This window comes from Suncus etruscus, chromosome 11, assembly GCF_024139225.1.
Source record: "Suncus etruscus isolate mSunEtr1 chromosome 11, mSunEtr1.pri.cur, whole genome shotgun sequence".
In the NCBI taxonomy this organism is placed as follows: domain Eukaryota; kingdom Metazoa; phylum Chordata; class Mammalia; order Eulipotyphla; family Soricidae; genus Suncus; species Suncus etruscus.
In genome coordinates this window covers 83,397,194-83,417,750 of record NC_064858.1, presented here as the reverse complement: position 1 = coordinate 83,417,750, position 20,557 = coordinate 83,397,194, and the positions used below count along the sequence as shown (strand labels likewise).

Genomic DNA, 20,557 nt, shown 5'->3' with positions numbered 1-20,557 from the left:
TGAGAAAGTTATAAAATACTACATATATAAAGAGAAAACTAATGAAGCAGGTAATTCTCTTTATGCTTAAAATACGTCCACAAAAATTCCATATAAAAAAGTAAGCTAGTCTATAGATATATTAATAAAACCTTACTATAAAGAAAAAAATTAATAAAGTTCTCAGAAAAAGAGCTTTTATAAAATTGTCTTGGATAGTTACAGTTTCTTTTGTTTAATATATTGTGAACATTTGTTACTTTTTATTTACTATATATATATGCACAAAGAAAACAATTACAAAGAGATGTAAAATAGACATGAAATTATTTAGATATATATATATATATATTACAGGTCAATATTTGAGTAAGTTATTATTGTGTCTTAAACTAATTCACATTTGAATGGTTTTGCTTTACAAAATCAGATAAACTAATCTATATGGAAGAGAGACTTTATCACAACTATTATCCAATATAGAAGGATGACAAATGAACAAAATATATTGTCAGAAACCTGAGCTCATTGTGCACTTAATTCAACATGTTTTTTTTTTTTTCTTGAGAGCAGTAGTTATTCAGAGAGAGGAAACCCTGATCAACTACATTTAAGGCAAGTTCCTTAACCCTTGTGATATCTCTGGGGTCCCAAAAGTAGTAGTTTATTTACCAAGTCATTTAAGGCTTGTTTTACTTGTTTGTTCCTCAAGGTATAAATAAATGGGTTTAACATGGGGGAGATGGAAGTAGCTAATAAGGACACTCCTTTATTAGTGGCCATATTATCTTTAGATGAAGTTTTGATATAGATAAAGATACAGCTACCATAAGTTATGGAAACCACTATAATGTGGGAGGAACAGGTGGAAAATGCTTTTTTCTTTTGCTGAGCTGAGGGGAACCCAAGAATAGTGTGAATTATACTCGCATAGGACCAAACCACAAATGCAAGTGTCACTAGTAGGATAAATGCACAACAGAAAAGAACCATCTTCTCTAAGAACTCTGTATCAGAACACGATATCTTCAGGAGAGGATTAACATCACAAGCAAAGTGGTCAATTTCAGAGTCACAAAATTCTAGTGTCAGTCCAAATCCAAGTGGTGGGAACAAGAGCAACAGCGTAATTATCCAACAGCCAGAGATAAGTCTTTTGCAGACTGATTGATTCATGATAGTCACATAATGAAGGGGTTTGCAGATGGCTACATAACGGTCGTAAGACATAGTTGCCAGAAGGAAAAATTCTACTATTCCAAATAGGTCTGTAAAAAATAGTTGGCATGCACAAGCATTATAGGATATGGTTTTATCACCTGTTGCTATACTGTATAAGAATCTAGGAATACAGGCAGATGTGAATGAAATTTCTAAGAAGGAAAAGTTTTGCAGAAAATAGTACATGGCGGTTTTAAGGTGAGAATCCACAAATGTGAGAAAGATGATGGTCAGGTTTCCAATAACGCTCAGCATGTAGGTGATAAGTAGAAGTATAAAAATAAGAATATTTAGCTGTGGGTCTTCTGTTAATCCCAAGAGGATGAATGTAGTTACTGGTGTGTGATTTCTCATTCCAGGTTTACGACTTCTTGATCTATGGGCAAAATGAAAAGAAGTCAGAGGAAGATTAGGAAAAGAACACTACTTTTTTTTTGGTTTTTGGGCCACAACCGTTGATGCTCAGGGCTTACTCCTGGCTGTCTGCTCAGAAATAGCTCCTGGCAGGCACGGGGGACCATATGGGACACCAGGACTCGAACCAACCACCTTTGGTCCTGGATCGGCTGCTTGCAAGGCAAACGCCACTGTGCTATCTCTCCGGGCCCAAGAACACTACTTTTATTTATTTATTTATTTTTAATTGCTTTTATTTTGCTTCAGTTTGCTTTGTAAAATAAAACTAGACTGGGAAGCCTAGTTTAGCTTTATTTATTTATTTTTGATTGGCAATATTGAGCATATTCTTTGATTTTATGATTTCCATATCTAATATATTTTGGTAATGGTATTTAATTAAATTGATACCTGGTTTTCAATATTACAAATTAAACATAAATTAGAATAAATGTTTTACATGGGAATCAGATATAGATATATTTATAAATGCACACATTTGTATATTTGATCAAGAATTTTTATCAGCATCTGAAAAGATAATACTACTGGCAAATAGCTTACCTTGCCTATGATAAATTCAGATTAGATCCCAACACTACATGTGGTGCCCTGAGTTTTCACTTGAGTGATCCCTGAGACAGCTATAGGAGTATACTGGGTCTAATCGCATCTGAGAGTGGTCACAGAGCCCCCCTCAACATTTTTTTAAGAATTGGATGGGAGAAGATAGGGACAATTCTACTTATCTTAAGGCTTTGCTCTTGGTCTTTTTAAAATCTGCTCTGGGGACTATATCTGATGCTAGGGATTTGTCCGGGGTCACCTAAAAAGGAAAATATTTCTCCTGACCTAAGGTCAAGAGTTTAACAATAATAACAAATCTTTAAAATCTCTGCCATTGTGATAATATTTAATATGCTACAAGAATATGAATTATTTTTATCATGAAATTAAAATAAATATTGTTATTGAGCTACAAAAATAATTCATATTGAAAATATCAATGGTTTGTAAACAACAGTTAATTTTTGTTTTTTGTTGTTTTTGTTCCATACCTGGTGGTATCATCTGGTGGCAGCTACTTCTATGGTGAGTGTTCAGGGGATCATATAGGATCTGTGGAATCAGACCCAGGTCGTCTGTATGTAAGGCAAGTGACTTACATTTTGTTGCAGCCTCAAAGCTATCATTTTTAAGATCATTCAATAGCGACATTCCAAAGTATCATGAGATTTTTTTTCAATAACCTAAAAATTTCTATTTACCTCTTCAATTATAAAAGACTTATTTATTGCATATAATTTTCTACAAGAATAATGACATAAAATGTTAGAATTTTTTTCTTTCCTTATAAACACAAATTCAGCTAAATTTTATTGATCTACCTAAAATATTTTCATGGATGGCTCATAAATCCTAGGGACACATATGATATAAATTTATATCCATATCTTAAATAATTAAAATATGTATCATGACAATTAATATATATGCAATCCAATCACATAACATAAGAATCTCTCTAAATATTTTCTGTTGGTTATGCAATACTTGCCTTATTTTCTCTCACAGATCATTTTGTTCTCTTACACAAGAGAGTTTAGAATATATCACGCATGAATGAATAAAATACTGATCATTGGGCAGTTAAGTATATCACAGTCACTGTTTATGGATTCATTATCCTTTGTTCTAAATAAATTAGGTTCTATTTATTTGTTTGACATAACATAATTAATATTATTATTTCCCACTAATGATATTATATAATAATTAAATATGTATCAATAATTGCATATAATATTAAATATTTATTATTTTATGTATCAACAGATGGTCTAATTTTTATTCAAAATAAAACCAAAATTTTCATCAACTTCTAATTTTCAGATTAATCCTAAACTATGGCATGACTTCTAGAGAAATGAAAGTAAGAAAAAATTTAATTGTTGAGAAATCTTGGTTCCTATATGAAACATTGGTCACTTTGGCCACAAACAAAGCTCACCATTACAGAAGCTGATTATTAGCTTTCTAGAGTGTGCTAACAGAGATAATTATCATTAATATTACAATAAGTATTCATAATATTAATGTTAGTATAACTGTTGTATATATTTATAGTTAAAGCAAAAGTTAGCCAATTAATTTTAACTTTCCCTTTAATTTGACATTATACACTATACAACATGCCAGACCTCTTGCATCACCTCCTCATTCTTATTTTATGTGTGTTTTATATTCAATCTCTATAAATTTATTTCCCTTACTGTTTGATAATATTTTTCAAACCGTATCCCAATTCTACCTTATCTATTTCTATTTGTTCTTAAATATTTCCTACACACCATGTATTTAAGATTTTATATATCTTATAAATGACCATTCTGATCAAATCTGTACCTAAAAGCATCACAACTTACTAAAATTTATTTACTCATTATGAGATGCTGTTTCCTTTATGACAATAATATACCATTAATACCACTAAATACAATTCTTTATTTATTGTCTGCTAAAAAAGCATTTACCTTTCTTTATTTCTGATTGAAAGCTACAATGCTTCCTTGTTTTATGTTTCTATCTATGTATCTTCAATATTATTTTTTAAAATGTTGATTTTTGGATATACACAGGCTGCATTCAGGGGTAATTCCTGGTTCTTCACTCAGAAATTATTTCTGGCAGGCTCATGGGAACTAATTTTCAGTATGAAGCATGCCTGGTCCTATGGTTGAGAGCAGTGGGCAGTGAAGAGAAAATTACAATGTTAAAATATTCAACTGATCACAGGGTGAGAGGGAAACGGGACATTGTTGGAGGGAAATGAATAGAAGATTTGTGTCAACACATTAAGTGCCTGAAACCCATTCAGGAATAAATTTGAAATTCACAGTGACAAAACTTTAAAAATATATAATAAAAATAGAGTGAAATTACTTCAAAAGTAAATGTGCTTGGTTATCTTATTACTGATGATAGCATTTATGACCACTGATTTATAAAGTTAATGCATTTCACTTCTTAGTGCATCAACTTTTCAGTCTTTTAAATTCCTTGTGCTTCATGATCACTTATAATTTTCTACTTCATATTTATTCTTTTTGAACTTTACCAATGCACCATTTAAACCACTCAATATAACTTCATCATTAACTTCACACTTGATTTACTTACTAAATTTAATTCTGTCTTCATCAAGTCATGAAGTCTCAATGTGCCATAATTACCTAAAGATTAAAATATCCCTTATATTTCTCTTTTTCACTTTTACTTCTCCCTTTTCTTTCTCTGACTTTTTCTTTCCCTGATTTTTCTTTAACACAATGTTTTTTTTTATCTTCTTAATGATTGAAATGATAATTCAGCTACCTGAATTCTTCTAGGCAATGTTCTCTTTTCTTGTTTTCTATCACAAATTCTCATAAATAAGATGGTTGAAATAGATTTATGATTCCAAAATTTGTATATATAGAATAAATAGAGTGTTAAATTTAATACTCAATATCCCTAGTGTTATGCAAAAGTCTTAAAGAAAGAAAATATACATATGTTACCATATTTTGGAGTGTTCTGATTCATTTGCTTAAATCTACTCCTGATTATTTCCTGTTCAAAATCCAGGTTTATATCTTTTTATATTGTATTGACTAATTCAAACTTCCAAAGCAAAATATTAATTACATTATCTATTTAGCTGTATCCAAAACAGAGTGAATATTGATCAATTTTATTATATTAAGTACAAATATTTTATTTGCATTGCTTTCTATTCATATGAAATTTGATTTTTAAATCTAAAAATATTAGGTTTTTCACAAGTGTTTGTAATGAATTTCAAATAGCTTGTTAATTAATTCACTTCTGTTCTCTATCACATTACTAATTTACTTTGAGTATCTACATAATTTTTAAGTATGGCAAGTATATTGATATACTTTTAATATGTCCTTTGGGATCTCATTAAGCTTCTACAATTACAATCAGAATCATTTTATAATATTAGACCTTTCATGTTATACTGTACTGATAGAGGAATGAGATATTGATGTATTTATCACTGAATTTCTCTTCATATTTGAAACAGCTCTAAAATCTTTGTTCACTCTCACAAATAGGCTAAGCTGAATTTAATGTAGAAACAGCTATGAAAATCAGCTATAGGGCCCGGGGAGATAGCACAGCGGCGTTTGCCTTGCAAGCAGCTGATCCAGGACCAAAGGTGGTTGGTTCGAATCTCGGTGTCCCATATGGTCCCCCATGCCTGCCTGGAGCTATTTCTGAGCAGACAGCCAGGAATAACCCCTGAGCACTGCCAGGTGTGGCCCAAAAACCAAAAAAAAAAAAAAAAAAAAAAAAAGAAAGAAAATTAGCTATAAAAAAGTAGAGGATAAAGAACATTGTCAAATTGGTTTTAAGATAAGTCGAGTGTTGATATTATTAAATGTATAAAATACACATTATGTCTGAGTAAATTGATAATTATGGGTGAAGATAATATAATTTTATTAATCAGAGGACAAAGGATTTGAAAGGAAAATAATGGAGGAAAGCAAGATCAAACAGTCATATGAAAAATGTATATCTTAATGGTTTAAAACAAGATTATTATTCTGGGATACCTGTGTCAAATTCTACTGATATTGTGTCATGAAAAAATAAAAAGAAAAATTTGGGGGAGTTATTTCTCTTGAATATATTAAACAGAAAAAATAGGAAAAATATTGGTTCTATAAATTTACATGAAATGACTTAGATATGCTCATACAAATTTCCTATTCTCCAGACTAGCAGAAAGTTATAATTTGTTTAACTACTGTGAATTTTTTTCCAAATGAACAGATTTATAAATTCTGGGGGAAAATTATCTTTTCTTGACTCTCTGAGCTAAATTATCACTCATCTTATAGTATTTAACCAACACTATTTCTATTTCAAGAAGTTTTTTTGGTGGATTATTTGTATGTTTGTTACACCTGGCTGTGCTCCATGTTTACTCTTGAGTCTGTCCTTTTGGAACACTTGTGGAAAATTTGGCAAATAATATATATTGGTTGGGATTGAACTTCTTCCACACTGTGTCATTATAGGCCCCTTTTAAATGTCTTGTATAAAGTATTATTTAGGATAACTTTCCTAATATTAAATTGCCAATTTACTATCGCTCAGAATTTTCAATCAAAGCTCTTAAATTTGATGGTAACACTTTCCAGCCTCAAGTTTATTTCTAATAAAATATGTTCTGTAAAAATCTCTGAAAATATTAAAAATGTAGTTAATACATTTCTTATAAACCAAACTGCTATACTTTTAAAATCACTCTCAATGAAACATAGGGAGAGATTTTCTATTTGATTCTATTAAAATATGCCACAATCAGAAACTTGCTTTTGAGATTAACTAGTAAGGATCTCAAATCTCAATGTTGTTTTACTAAAAAAAGATTTAGTCAATTTATTGTCTGCAGTTCTGTAGCTTACTGCCCAGGTTCACTTAGTCATTTTCACCAGTAATAACTGGTTTGTTCAGTTTATAAGTATTTATTGAAATAATACACATTGAATATTTTGGTGACTAGGAAAAGTTAAAACGTTGATTCCAAATTCTTTTCCTTCTATGGTATTATTGTCCTTAATTTTTATTTGCTTTATTCTGAAACGTATACTACTACTTTTGCACATTAAACAAAAGCCTCATAAGTAGTGCATTTCATCTCCTGAAATATCTGTATAGAAAGCAAATTTTAATGACTAGAAAAGTTTGATATCTTTGAGTAATTAAAGGCAAAGGCTATACAATTTTTGGTCAGATGCATGAGGTTTCTACATATCTTTTCAGGTATGTAAAATGATATAAGAAGATAATTCTAATAGTTAACAAATAAGTTAAGATTATCATTATTCTCCATGTGAATGTAGAATTATTTTTAACAGTAAGATACCATTAACTAGCTATAATTTGTTTCTTGGATACTTACAAAGATGTATATCTTGATAGTAAATTAATATATGCAAATTTTATTTTTAGTATGATACCATCAATATTGTTAAGCAAATCTTAACTGTGGAAGTATGGTTACATTTGAATCTAATTAAGTTATATAGGTTTAAACAAACTCTTGAAAATTTATAAATTAGATTTATTTTACATATTCAGAAAAATAATCTGCTCCATTAACTTGAATTTATATGAAAACAAATTTAAGAAATATATGTGGTGGTACTGATGTTGTTATACAGAAAAAGTAAGCAGAAAATGTTACAACTTTAATAATCTAATCTGTAAAATACATATTGAATCTAATCAGTGTATATTCCAATAGTTTATTTGTTATTACTATTTTTATAAATATAGGTAGCAAGTGCTTAACTCAGACCAAGGAACTAGAATGGTACATAAATACAATGATAATACAAAATTTAAGTATACTTACCCAAGATATGGAAGATAATCCTGTAGTTTTAATACATTAATAAGTTTCCTTCCATTTTATGACACTATTCTTTGGGTATTAATGTAATCACAAAATTTTTATTACTATTGCCATAAAACGTCACTATTGAAAAGTCTATAAAATTTTGATTATTGGAAATTGTTTCTAACTAAAATAAAGTAAAATTTCTCTTTAAAAAAGTGAGAAATTTTTGAACACTTTAAAAAGATATAAAAATAAATAGAATCTGACAGCTCTGAACAAAAATAGGCTATATTTAATTTTACTTTTAAGGGTGTATGGGCGGTCAGGGATAACTACTGATGGGTTGGAAATTGAACCTGGGTGGGTTGCATGCAAGGCATGTGCCCTACTGCTGTAGCTACACAGCCCAAATATAGAATTTTAAAGTATAAATTAAATTGAACATTTTATTTCCACATCTCACAGTATCATAGGAAAAATATTATCCTCTGTGGATAAATGTGTGGTCCTTTGTGACCAAAATACACATGTGATTAAATGAAACTAACAACTGAAATTTGGCAAAGTATCACACAGGTATCATTGGGAATTATGTCTTTAGGGATAACATGCAGTAACTTTCCTAGAAACATGCCTAGCATTTAGCAGTCTGATGAAAAACCTTATATTTGGAATCTTCTAGAATCAGATACCAAAGTATAAATAAAATATATATTTAATTTATACAGAATTGATTGGCCACCATCACCAGGAATGAACAATTGTTATTTTTCCAAATAATTATATTTTGTATAATATTTGTAATTATATTTATATTTTATTCTATAATTATACCCTTTAACAGTTTTAGGAATCTTTATGATAATTTTACTATTCATGTTATTGATGTATACTTACTGTACATTTATATCAACATAGTGTCCATGGCTCTCAGACACTGTCCTGGTGTCACTTCTACCCTGATGACAGTTTTGCATACTGTTTGGTAACCTCAGTATTGAAGTAAAATTCCAAGAGTTGTCATTTGGTATATGTCCATATTTCTTTTACACTTTATTAGTAGTATAACTTTTAGCTTCACATTGTAGGCAAAGGCAAGATTTTACGTTTTGTTATGGCTGTATATTATTTCATTCAAGATTAGTCACTATTTATTTATCTGTCCTCATGCATTTGATTTGTGTTTATTACTGGTCTAGTTCCATTTAAAATGAACATAAGTATGCACATATCTTTACAAGTTAATATTTTTATATTTTTTCTTTAAGTGTCTAATAGTCAAGTGGGTTAACTTGACTCTACTCATGTATATATATATATATATGTATATATATATATATATATATCTCCAGATTGTGTTTTATATGGGTAAAACTAAAGGACATTTCTACCAAAGTTTATCATTGAATGAGAGTTTACTTGATAATATTGCCCATCAAATACTGGCTGTTGGTAGAAACAAAGAAAAGAGTTAAATTGAATTATGTTTTGATGTAAAATTAGCAAGATGAGGTCTGCAAAGGTTTCTTGTAGTCATGATAATGATAAAATTGACTTGTTACAAAATTCGAGTACTTTCTAGGCCCCGTATGATTACCAGTATTCCATATGGTCCCCTCCAAACCTGTCAGGTGCAATTTCTAAGCACAGAAACAGAAGTATCCCCTAATAGTCACTGAGTGTGGCCCAAAAACAAGAAATAAAAAAGAAATAAAATTGTATCGAAGAAAACTGCAAAATATGATTCACAAAGAAGATTCAAGTGAATAGAAATGCATTCTCTGCTCCTGTTTTGAGAGAATTTACATAATTAAAATGTCCATAGTTCCCGAAACATTGTATGGTTTCAATGAAGTCCTTCTAAAGATATCCATACTTCTTTTTCAAATAAATAAATGAAACACTCTAATACTCTATTTTTTTTCTGGGAGATATTTTCATTCCATGATGAAACAAGCAAAAGTGTTGAGCGGTGTTTTACCTCTATTCTGGTTACTTTCCACACATACCCAGTTTTCTGCCTTTGAAGACTGATTTCAAGTCAAGAGTTTGAGAACATAAAACCACAGATTCAACATGCAAAATGTATTGGTCAATTCCGTTGTCTAACAAACAACCTCAGAAATTAAGTGGGTTACAACAACTTATTTTGCGCACAGGTGTGTGAACTAATATTAATTCTTCTGGGCTAACCTAAGATGGGTGGAGTTTATTGCTGAGGAATTAATTAGGTTCAAGCCGGTTTATGTATTGTCTCTTTCTTCATTGAATTCTTAAGGTAGTTCTTTAGATAGATCACAGAAATTAGTAGAAATACGAGATATCTTTTTTTTTACCTGAGCTTTTATCCCAAACAAGACTTTTCCTACTAGAATTTTGTACCAAGCAGAACCAAAACAAGCAAAAGAAAAAAAGGGGGATGGAGGAGGCTACCTTTGCATTTGGAAATAAATGCACTAAGAGGAATAACTATTAATGAACTAAACATACAAAGAAAATATAGATATTCCCATTAAGTCTTTTGAGATAGTCTTGGAGGGTTGAGATTCAGGGAACATTTCAGCCCTACCTCATACATTCTATCCTTTGATCTCTGCAAAAACTAAGATCATTAATCACATAAAACTGACTACAACAACCGTGATGGAGCAGAACTTCTGGAAACAAAAAGAAAGACTCTTTCCTAGACTTCATCCTAGGACCTGTGAAAATACCAAGATCTCTAATTACAGAGGAATAATTTTGAGCAGAACCTTTCCTGGCACCATAAAAAGACCTTGGGGTCTTTTTATGTATATATATGTATATATATACATATATACATACATATATATACACATATATATGTATATGTGTATATATATACATATATATACACACACATATATATACATATATACATATATATACATATATACATGTATATATATACATGTATATATGTATATATATACATAATGTATATATATACATTACCTTCGTTTATTATTGTTATTACTAATTTTATTTACCTAGCTATTTTGGTCGATATCTCGGTTCAGATGTGATTACTGAAATTGTTGTCCCCAATTATTCTTTTTTGTGTGTGTGTGTGTGTGTATGTGTTTCTATTTTTTTTTCCTTTCTTTTCTTTCGTTATGTGCTACACCATGTCTCTTATTTCAAGACCACGGCGAGTTGGTTTTTTTTTTTTTGTTCATATGTTTGTTTGTTTTTGTTTGTATTTTTTTTATCAGTTTTTTGTGGTGCTTATCGATATAACTGGAGTCCTCACTGGATATTTGACACTTCTTTTGGTACTGATGGGGTGTTTCACCTTCTTTTTCTCCTACATTATCCAAATCGATGAGGAGAACCTCTAGAAGGATTCTGCCCATTTTTGGGATATTAGACTCTTACCCCAGTTTACTCATTTTCTCCTTTTCAGGCAAAACCACCTAACTTGAAATGCTAGCCCTGCCCCCACTTAGAGGGGGAAATAAGGGAGGCACCAAGACCAAAACTGAGGCAAGACTACTAAGTAGTAGGTCAGATACAGAGGGGATCACATATTCTAGTCACCCTGGGGGTGAGGGAAGAAGAAATGAGAGGTAGGACAAAAACGGAGGTGTAGGGAGGACAATTTAGGGATGGGAATCCCCCCTGATTTTATGTAAATATGTACCTAGAATATTATTGTCAACATTATGTAAGCCACTATGATCAAATAAAAATTAAAAAAAAAAGACCTTGGGGTTTAACAATGAGCATGTCTGGAGCCTGTAGTTTTTCCAATGATAGTTTGCTTCAAGGGTGGAGATATCTTGTATCTCTTAGGCCAAGGGATTCTCTTTATAATCTCCCGAATACTTACTATGCCTAAGCAAAAAAAAAAAAAAACCCTTGCAATACCAGCCCCCCCCTTCCTTTGTGTTGTTGTTGTGTATTTTTGTCATTGCTTGTTTTGGTTTGTCTTTTTTTCTTTATCTTTTTTCTTTTATTTATTTCTTTTTTCTTTTATTTTTTTCTTTATACACACACACACACACACACACACACACACACACACACACACACACACACACACACACACCCTTCAACAGTGCAACATTCCCATCAACAATACCACTAGTGTCGTTCCTCCTCACCCCACACCGGCCGGGGTTGGGCTTCATGTCGAGAGCTGGACCCTTCAGTCCAACTCTATTTTGTCTCTGAGAATCATTACATAAATGTTTTTCATTTTTCTCAAAACCCAGAATAGAGTGAGACCATCAGTGTTTATCTCTCTCCCTCTGACTTATTTCACTGAGAATAATAGATTCCATATATGGCTAAAATGCACATAAAAATGCTCCACATCACTAATCATCAGGGAGATGCAAATCAAAACAACTATGAAGTACCATCTCAAGCCACAGAAATGGGCAAATATCACAAAGAGAACAAGCAGTGCTGGCGGGGTTGTGGAGAGAATGGAACTGTTATTCACTGCTGGTGGGAATGCCGTCGAGTACAACCTTTGTGGAAAGCAATATGGAGATTTCTCCAAAACCTGGAAGTTGAGCTCCCATACGATTCAGCTATACCACTCCTAGGGATATCTCTTAGGAACACAAAAATACAATACAAAAATCCTTTCCTCGCAGCTATATTCATTGCAGCATTCTTTACAATAGCCAAACACTGGAAACAATCTAGATGCCCCTCAGTAGATGAATGGCTAAAGAAACTGTGGTACATATAGACAATGAAATATTATGCAGCCATCAGAAGAGATGAAGTCATGAAATTTTCCTATACATGAATGTATATGGAATCTATTGTGCTGAGTGAAATAACTCTAATACTGTAAATGAAAACACTCTGAATTGAAATTCACATGGAACAATAAAACCCCTAGTTAAACAATCCTTGGAAAAAGAGGATATTTTTCACTCTCAACCAACTTTTAACTCTACTAAAATTGTAGTAATTAAAGTAGCATAGTTTTGGAATAAATATAAACTGTCAGGTCAATAGAATAGACTTTAATATTATGAGACAGACCCTCATATGTACAAACAGTCATCACTGACAAAAGAAAAAAATATGAAGTAAAAAAAGAAAAACTTCTTCAAAACTTTGTTCTGAAGAGACTGGTCATTTTCATGATAAAAAATAAAGTAAGACCTATTTCTAGTGCGTAAAAAGTGCAATCTATATGGAATAAAGACTGTAATGTCAGACTTGAAACCATTAAGTACAGAAGTAAACTCATACTCAGAAATTCTCCATAGCATAGAAGGTAAAGGCATATTTAATGATAAAACACCATAATAAGTCTCATAAACATATGAGACTAGTATAAAATAAGAAGTTTCTGCACCTCAAAAGAAAGGAAAACTATAATACAAAGAATGACCATGGAATTGAACATATACATCAACACTCATCTGGCAAGGAGTTAATATCTAAGGTATAGAAGACACTGGCAGAATCTAAAAAGCAAAAAAATCAAAGCTGATCCAATATAGGAAAAATGTTGTACATAAAATTCTTTAGAGAATATAAATGGCAAAAATGCTCATAAAATATTTTGAGTAGCTAATCATCATGGAGATGCAAATAAAAAAAATAATGTAATAGTATTTCCCACCACAGAGATTGGCACACATCAAAAAGACAAGAAAAAACCGTGTTATGAAGTTTGTAGGGAGAAAGGAAGTCAAATTCAATGTAGATTGGAATGTCAACTGATCAATAATTTATTTTGTTAAATAATAAGTAATTTCCTCAAAAAAAAAAAACAAAACCTAGAAGCTGAGTTTTCATTCAACTTAGCAATACTACTCCTTGAAATAAACTCTGGTTACCAAAGAAACAATGTAGGAAAGGTATTTATATTCCTATATTTACTGCGGCACTATTAATATGACAGATCTGGAAGCAACCCCAATAAACAATAAAGATGAGGGGCCGGAGTGATGGCACAAGCTGTAGGGTGTTTGCATGCAAGCGCTGACCTAGGATGGACCGAGGCTCGATCCCCCAGCATCCCATATGGTCCCCAAGCCAGGAGCGTTTTTTGAGTGCATAGCCAGCAGTAATCCCTGAGTGTCACAGGATGTGGCCCTAAACAATCAAACAAACAAACAAACAAACAAACAACAAAACAGATGAGCCAACAAAGAAACTATGGTATAAATACATCTAAATATAGATTTCTATACAACTATTTGGAAAAATGAAGTCTGTTTTTGTTTGTTTTTGGGTCATACCCGGTAGCACTCAGGGGTTATTCCTAGCTCTCTGCCCAGAAATCATTCCTGGCAGACTCCTGGGCATAAATGATGCTGGGATTTGAACCACTGTCTCTCTGCATGCAAGGCAAGTGCCTTATCTCCATGCTATTTCTCTGGCCCCAAATGTATAATATAGATATGTTTAAGTATATATTATACAGCTATTAAGAAAATAATGTCATTTTCTAATGATTGCTAAAAGTTAGAAGTTAATTGCTAAATATGCTAATAATACTCATTATGTAATATCATCATATATATTATTACATAAACAAATATATATGTATATATAAAACACAGTTTCTTTATTCACTCATTTGTTCTCATGCATTCAAGTTACTGCAGATTCTAGCTTTTGTGAGTAATGCTTTAATGAACATAGAAATGCAAAGGTATTTTCTTAATTGTGATTTTGGTTTCTAGGGTATAATCCCAGGAGCGTTATTGCTGGATCCTATGGAAGCTCAATTTATAACGTTTTGAAGAATATTCATAATGTTTTCCAAAAAAAAGGCTAAAGCAGTAGACATTACTATAGGAGAAAATGAAGAATATCTTCCTTCCCCTAGGATTGATCACAAAATAAAAGTCAGCATTGATATGGAAGTCAAAAAGGATAAAGAAAGAGAAATATGAAGGAAAAAGTATGTTACTCAATGAACAAAGCCAAGAAGAATAACCTTTGAATCATAAAAATATTAGAAGATGAGGAAAAAGAGAAGTAGGAAGAGTAAGTGACAAGAGATATAGTGGCAGAGAAATTCACCACTGTCTGTAGGGAGGCAGCTATGCAAATTAAAAGGCCAAATTTTACCAAACAAAACATAAGATCAAGACAAATAATTTTTAGCCCTCTCATCTAAATGAGATCTTTGTAAACATTCTCATGCAAACAAAAAATAATGACATTTCTTATAACAAAGCTGGCCCTAACTTAATTACTGGAAGGTCCATTCTGTAAGCCAAATAGCCAATTGTAAAAGTAACAGTCCTACTCAGTAAAATGACAACACATCCCTTGATATCAATTCTCTCTATATAAGCCTTTTGTTCATGAACATAGAAGAATATGTAGAATAAAACATCAAAGTACTGTGAGATTTCAACATGCTATTGTCTTCCATGGATAGATTCACTAAACAAACTGTAAAGACACAAGAACCCTAAATTTGAAACTAGAAATCTTATTTAATGGATTTTTATAGGTCTTTCTATCCTCAAAAGGCTGAATATTCATTCTCCTCTAGCACATATGGACCATTTACCAGAATTAATCACATTTTAGGATATAAGTCTAACTTATATTAATTCACAAACATAAGAATAATATTGAGTCATAGCAGATCAAAATACCATACATATAGACATATACCATGGACAAAAATGGAGAAATTCTAACATCTGCTTCTTTCATATGCTGGTTTTAGATCTCAGATATGTTGTGAGGTTGATATTCTTTCTCTTGCATTTCATATTTTGCTTCTTTTTTTCCACTTTAAGTACTATGATTTTTTTGGTTCTTAACATTTGACAAAAAAAAATTGACATTGTTCTCTTTAAATAAAGTTAGTTATATTTCCATTTGTGTATACTTTGTTGAGTTTGAGCCTATTTTTTGAACCATAAGGCTATGCTCAAGGATGTTTTTTACCTCTAGGCTTAGAAATCACGCCTATCACTGCCATGTAAATTTCTGGGGATCTGAGTCGGGTTGTCTGTGTGAAAGGCAAGTGTCCTACCCGCTATGCTATCTCTCCAGCCCAACTCTAGGCTTCTTGGATATGTTCACAAATATCTTTCCAATCACTGGCAATATTTTTAGTTATTGTATCTTGTAATATTGTTTTGTCCCTTTCTCACTCATATAGACATTCCTAAAATGTAGGGATCAAAATATATAATATATGTAATAATAAGAGAATTTTGCTGTTCTCTATAATTTGTATTTTTCTATGTTTTCTATATTACTTTCAGTTGCTGTTGTATTACCTCTTCTTTAGTAATTTTAGCTTCTGCTTTAACTTCAAATTACTTATAGTTATTGTGATGCTGTATCCTGTTCTATGTATACTAATTATTTATCTTTCAATTACATACTGATAAAATAGTTAATATTTTGTATAAGTTACTGGATCTGATTTCATTTTTCTTCATAGATAAATTATTTCTTCTATCATCCTGAAGAATATTGCCTTTAAATGATATTAACATTCTTTTTGAGATGGAAGAATTTTTTAGATTTCTATTTCCTCATGCTTTAGAATAACTAAAAAGCTAAAGTGACGTGAGTGTGCTACAACAGTAAGCAGTGGAGGAGTGCTATAATTTTTAAATATAGCCAATTGTGCTGAATCCTGTAACAAGTACACTGAGGAGTGGTCTCTGAACATAAGACCAGGTGGTAAGCCCCGAGAACAGCTAAGTATGGTCAAATACAAAGAGAAATAAGTAAATTAAATAAAATTTTATTAAAAATACACTAGGGTTTATGGCTGAAGTTGAAAGTTCTCATAATTTTTGTTTTGTATTTGACCACAGACATTCAATATTTCATTTGACTGATGATGTAATTCTTTCCTGGAATGAAATTTACACTTTGCTTTTGTTACTCCCAGTGGAAGCAGTGGAAGTTAAAATCTTAAAAAGTGTTGAAATAATCACATATCCTATTATGAACTTAACAGGCTCTGTCTGTTAATTACTTTATAATAGATGTTTTCTCCCACAAGGATTATTTTATTAAAAGTACCTGCTTTATACAAGAGACCATTAATAAAATATTATTAACCACTGGTACTTTTTTTTCTCTATTCAGAGCCTAAAGCACAGAATATAGCTTAGAGGAGAACTAATTTTGGGGCTGGTGAGGTGGTGCTAGAGGTAAGGTGTCTGCCTTGCAAGCACTAGCCAAAGAAGGACAGCAGTTCGATCCCCCGGCTTCCCATATGGTCCCTCCAAGCCAGGGGCAATTTCTGAGCGCTTAGCCAGGAGTAACCCCTGAGCATCAAATAGGTGTGGCCTGAACCCCCCACCCCTCCCCCCCAAAAAAGAGAACTAATTTTGAGTGCAAGCACCTAGTTACATTTTTTTAGACTCATCATCAACCTATTTATAGATTTTAAGGGAGAACTAATTTTTGAATGCAGGTACCTATCTATATATCTTTGACTCATCTTCAATGTATCTGCCTGTGTTTGTTACTGCGATGTAACATATCTATTCCAAATTAATTGGAAGTGATCGGAGTTCTTCAACAACTATAAACTAAAGAGTGGTGGGATTTTGTTCTGCTATACAGTTGTATCTTTGTTGTCTCAAGTTTCTTCTTTCTTATGTCACTGTCATTCTACTTCCACTGCAAGGAAAGTCTCACTGGTGATATATGTTTGTTGTAGCATATATCCTTTGACCTGGTGATACCTCTCACAACTGTGAAGCTATGCCCCTGGGTATACTTCTGACATTTGTGGATGTGCCACGAGTCAGTTCTTTTTATTTCTATTAGCTCCTTTACTTGGATTTTTATATATGAATTTATTTAAAATTTACATAACTGAATTTCCTTAAAATTTTCTCAATATTTCATGTATTATAATAATATTACAGAGCCGAGAGATATCGCAGTGGTAGAGTATTTGCCTTGCATGCAGCTGACCCAGGACCGACCTGTGTTAGATCCCTGGTGTCCCATATTGTCTCCCAAACCAGGAGCCATTTCTGAGTGCATAATCAGGAGTAGCCCCTGAATGTCACTGTGTGTGGTTCAAAAACCAAAAAAAAAAAGTTATAATACTACTTACAAAGTTAAAGGTTTAAATGTAGCTGGAGCCCTTCAGAGAAAGACTTCGACCACGCAGAGATTGGACTCCAGTGAATTACATTCTCATGCCTTGTATGCAAAGCCCTTGAAAGAAGGCCATTTATTAGACCAAGGCAGCCTCACCCCAGGAGGGGGACAGGGAAATAGAGCAAACATCTGGCATGTCTTATGTTTTTAATAAGTAACACCTTTGTTTAAGCAACATAAATACAATCATGATTGTAGTTGGGTTTCAGTCATAAAAAGAACATCCCTTTTCACCAGTGCAACATTTTCACCACCAATGCTTCCCATCCCACACATCCCCACCCATGGCCTGTATTCGAGACAGGAATTCTAATTTTCTCACTCATTATAATTGACATAATAGTTGTAACTGTAGTTATTTCTCTTACTGCACACACCACTCTTGGTGGTGATCTTCATATCAAGAGCTGGTTCTTCCAGCTCTCATCTCTACTGTCTCAAGGCATTATTATAATAATGCCTTTTATTTTTCTTAAAACCCATACATAAGTGAGACTGTTCTGTGTCTATCTCTTTCCCTCTGAATTATTTTACTAAACATAATAGTTTCCATGCCCATCCATGTATAGAAAAATTTCGTGAAGGCATCTCTCCTGATGGCTGCATAATATTCCATTGTGTATATGTACCATAGTTTCTTTAGTAATTTATCTATTGAAGAGCATTTTGGTTGTTTACAGGTTCTGACAATGAATATAAGTGTGAGGAGGGCATTTTTATTGTGTGTGTGTTTGTTCCTAGAGTATATTTCTAGTAGTAGTATAGGTGAATATATGGGAGCTCAATTTTCAGTTTTTTGAGACATCTCTATTTTGTTTCCATAAAGGCTGGACTAATTGGCATATTCACCATTAGTAGTAAATGAGAATTCTTTTCTCCCAACATCCCCAGCACTGATTCTTCTTGTTCTTTGTGATGTGTCCCATTCTTTGTGTTGTGAGATGGTACCTCATTTTTGTTTATTTGCATCTCACTGATAATTAGTGACATGGAACAATTTTTCATATGCCTTTAGGCCATTTGAATTTTTTCTTTGACAAAGTGTCTCTTCATTATTTCTCTCCATTTTTTGATGGGGTTAAATTTTTTTTCTTGTAAAATTTTGTCAGTACCTTGTGTATCTTAGATATTAGCTCCTTATCTGATGGGTATTGATGAATAATTTCTCCCATTCTGTTGGTGGCTTTTGTAACCTGGTCACTATTTACTTTGAGGTGCAGAAGCTTCTTAGCTTAATATATTCCAAGCTGTTTATCTCACTTTCAGTTGCTTGGAGAGTGATGTTTCCTCCTTGAAGATGCCTTTAATCTCAGTGTCATAGAGTGTATTGTTTATGTGTTGTTCTATATACCTTATGGTTTTGGATATGATATCAAGGTCTTTAACACATTTTGACTTGATCTTTGTGCATAGTGTTAGATGGAGTTCTGACTTTACTTTTTTTGCATGCGACACCTCATCAAGAAGGTCATTCACCAACACCAAGTAGGTTTCATTTCAGGAATTCAAGGATGGTTTAATATATGTAAATCAATCAGCATAATACTTTATGTCAACAAAACAAAGTAAAAACCAAATAATCATATTAATAGATGCAGAGAATGAATTTGATAATTTTCAACACCCACTTTTGATTAAAAAACTCTCATCAAGATGGGAATGGAAGGAACTTTTCTCAATATAGTCAAGGCCATATACCTCAAGCCAATAGCTAATACTATTCTCAATGGAAATAAACTAAAAGTCTTTTCACTAAAATCTGGTACAGGACAAGGTTGATCTCTCTCAGAAATTTTATTCAACATAGTGTTGGAAGTTCTTGCCATAGCCATTAGGCAAGAAAAAGTTATTTAGTGCATCCAGATAGGAAAAGACGAAGCTATGCTCTCTCTGTTTGCAGATGACATGATACTATATTTAGAAAACCATAATGACTCTACCAAAAAACTTCTAGAAGAAATAGATTTATATAGCAAAGTGGCAGGCTACAAAATTAACACACAAAAATCAATAGCCTTCTTATTCACCAATGACAGAAAGGAAATGGACCTTAAGAAATAATACCATTAGGGCCAGAGCAAAAGCAGTGGTAGAGCTTTTGTCTTGCACGTGGCTGCACGTGCCTTGTACGTAGGATGGACTGCAGTTCAATCCCCCAGTGTCCATATGTTCCCCCAAATCAAGTGATTATTTCTTACTGCTTAGCCATGAGTATCCCCTGAGTATCATTGGGTGTGGCATAAACCAAAACAAAACAAAAAACAAAACAAAAAACCATTCACATTAGTGTCATACAAACTCTATTATCTTGGCATCATAGTAACTAAAGTGGTAAAGGACTTATACAAAGAAAACTACAAAATTTGTTTCCAGAAATAAAAGAGGACACAAGGAAATGGACATACATACCCTGCTCATGGATTGAGAAGA

At 32.3% G+C, this 20,557-nt stretch overlaps 2 protein-coding genes across 2 annotated transcripts in view; one reads left to right on the top strand and one right to left on the bottom strand.

Annotated features, from left to right (window-relative positions):
- The window catches only part of DNAJC14 (DnaJ heat shock protein family (Hsp40) member C14), a 1,080,043-nt gene that overhangs the window by 976,007 nt on the left and 83,479 nt on the right, over positions 1–20,557 (top strand). The gene's annotated exons all lie outside the window — the stretch shown is intronic.
- On the bottom strand, positions 604–1,554 carry LOC126022146 (olfactory receptor 6C2-like). The gene has a single exon (XM_049782995.1). It carries the CDS (start codon positions 1,552–1,554, stop codon positions 604–606), a length of 951 nt encoding a protein of 316 aa, XP_049638952.1.

Bases quoted from the DNA above. Each gene is read 5' to 3' on its own strand.
- LOC126022146 (XM_049782995.1), bottom strand. From the start codon at position 1,554: ATGAGAAATCACACACCAGTAACTACATTCATCCTCTTGGGATTAACA.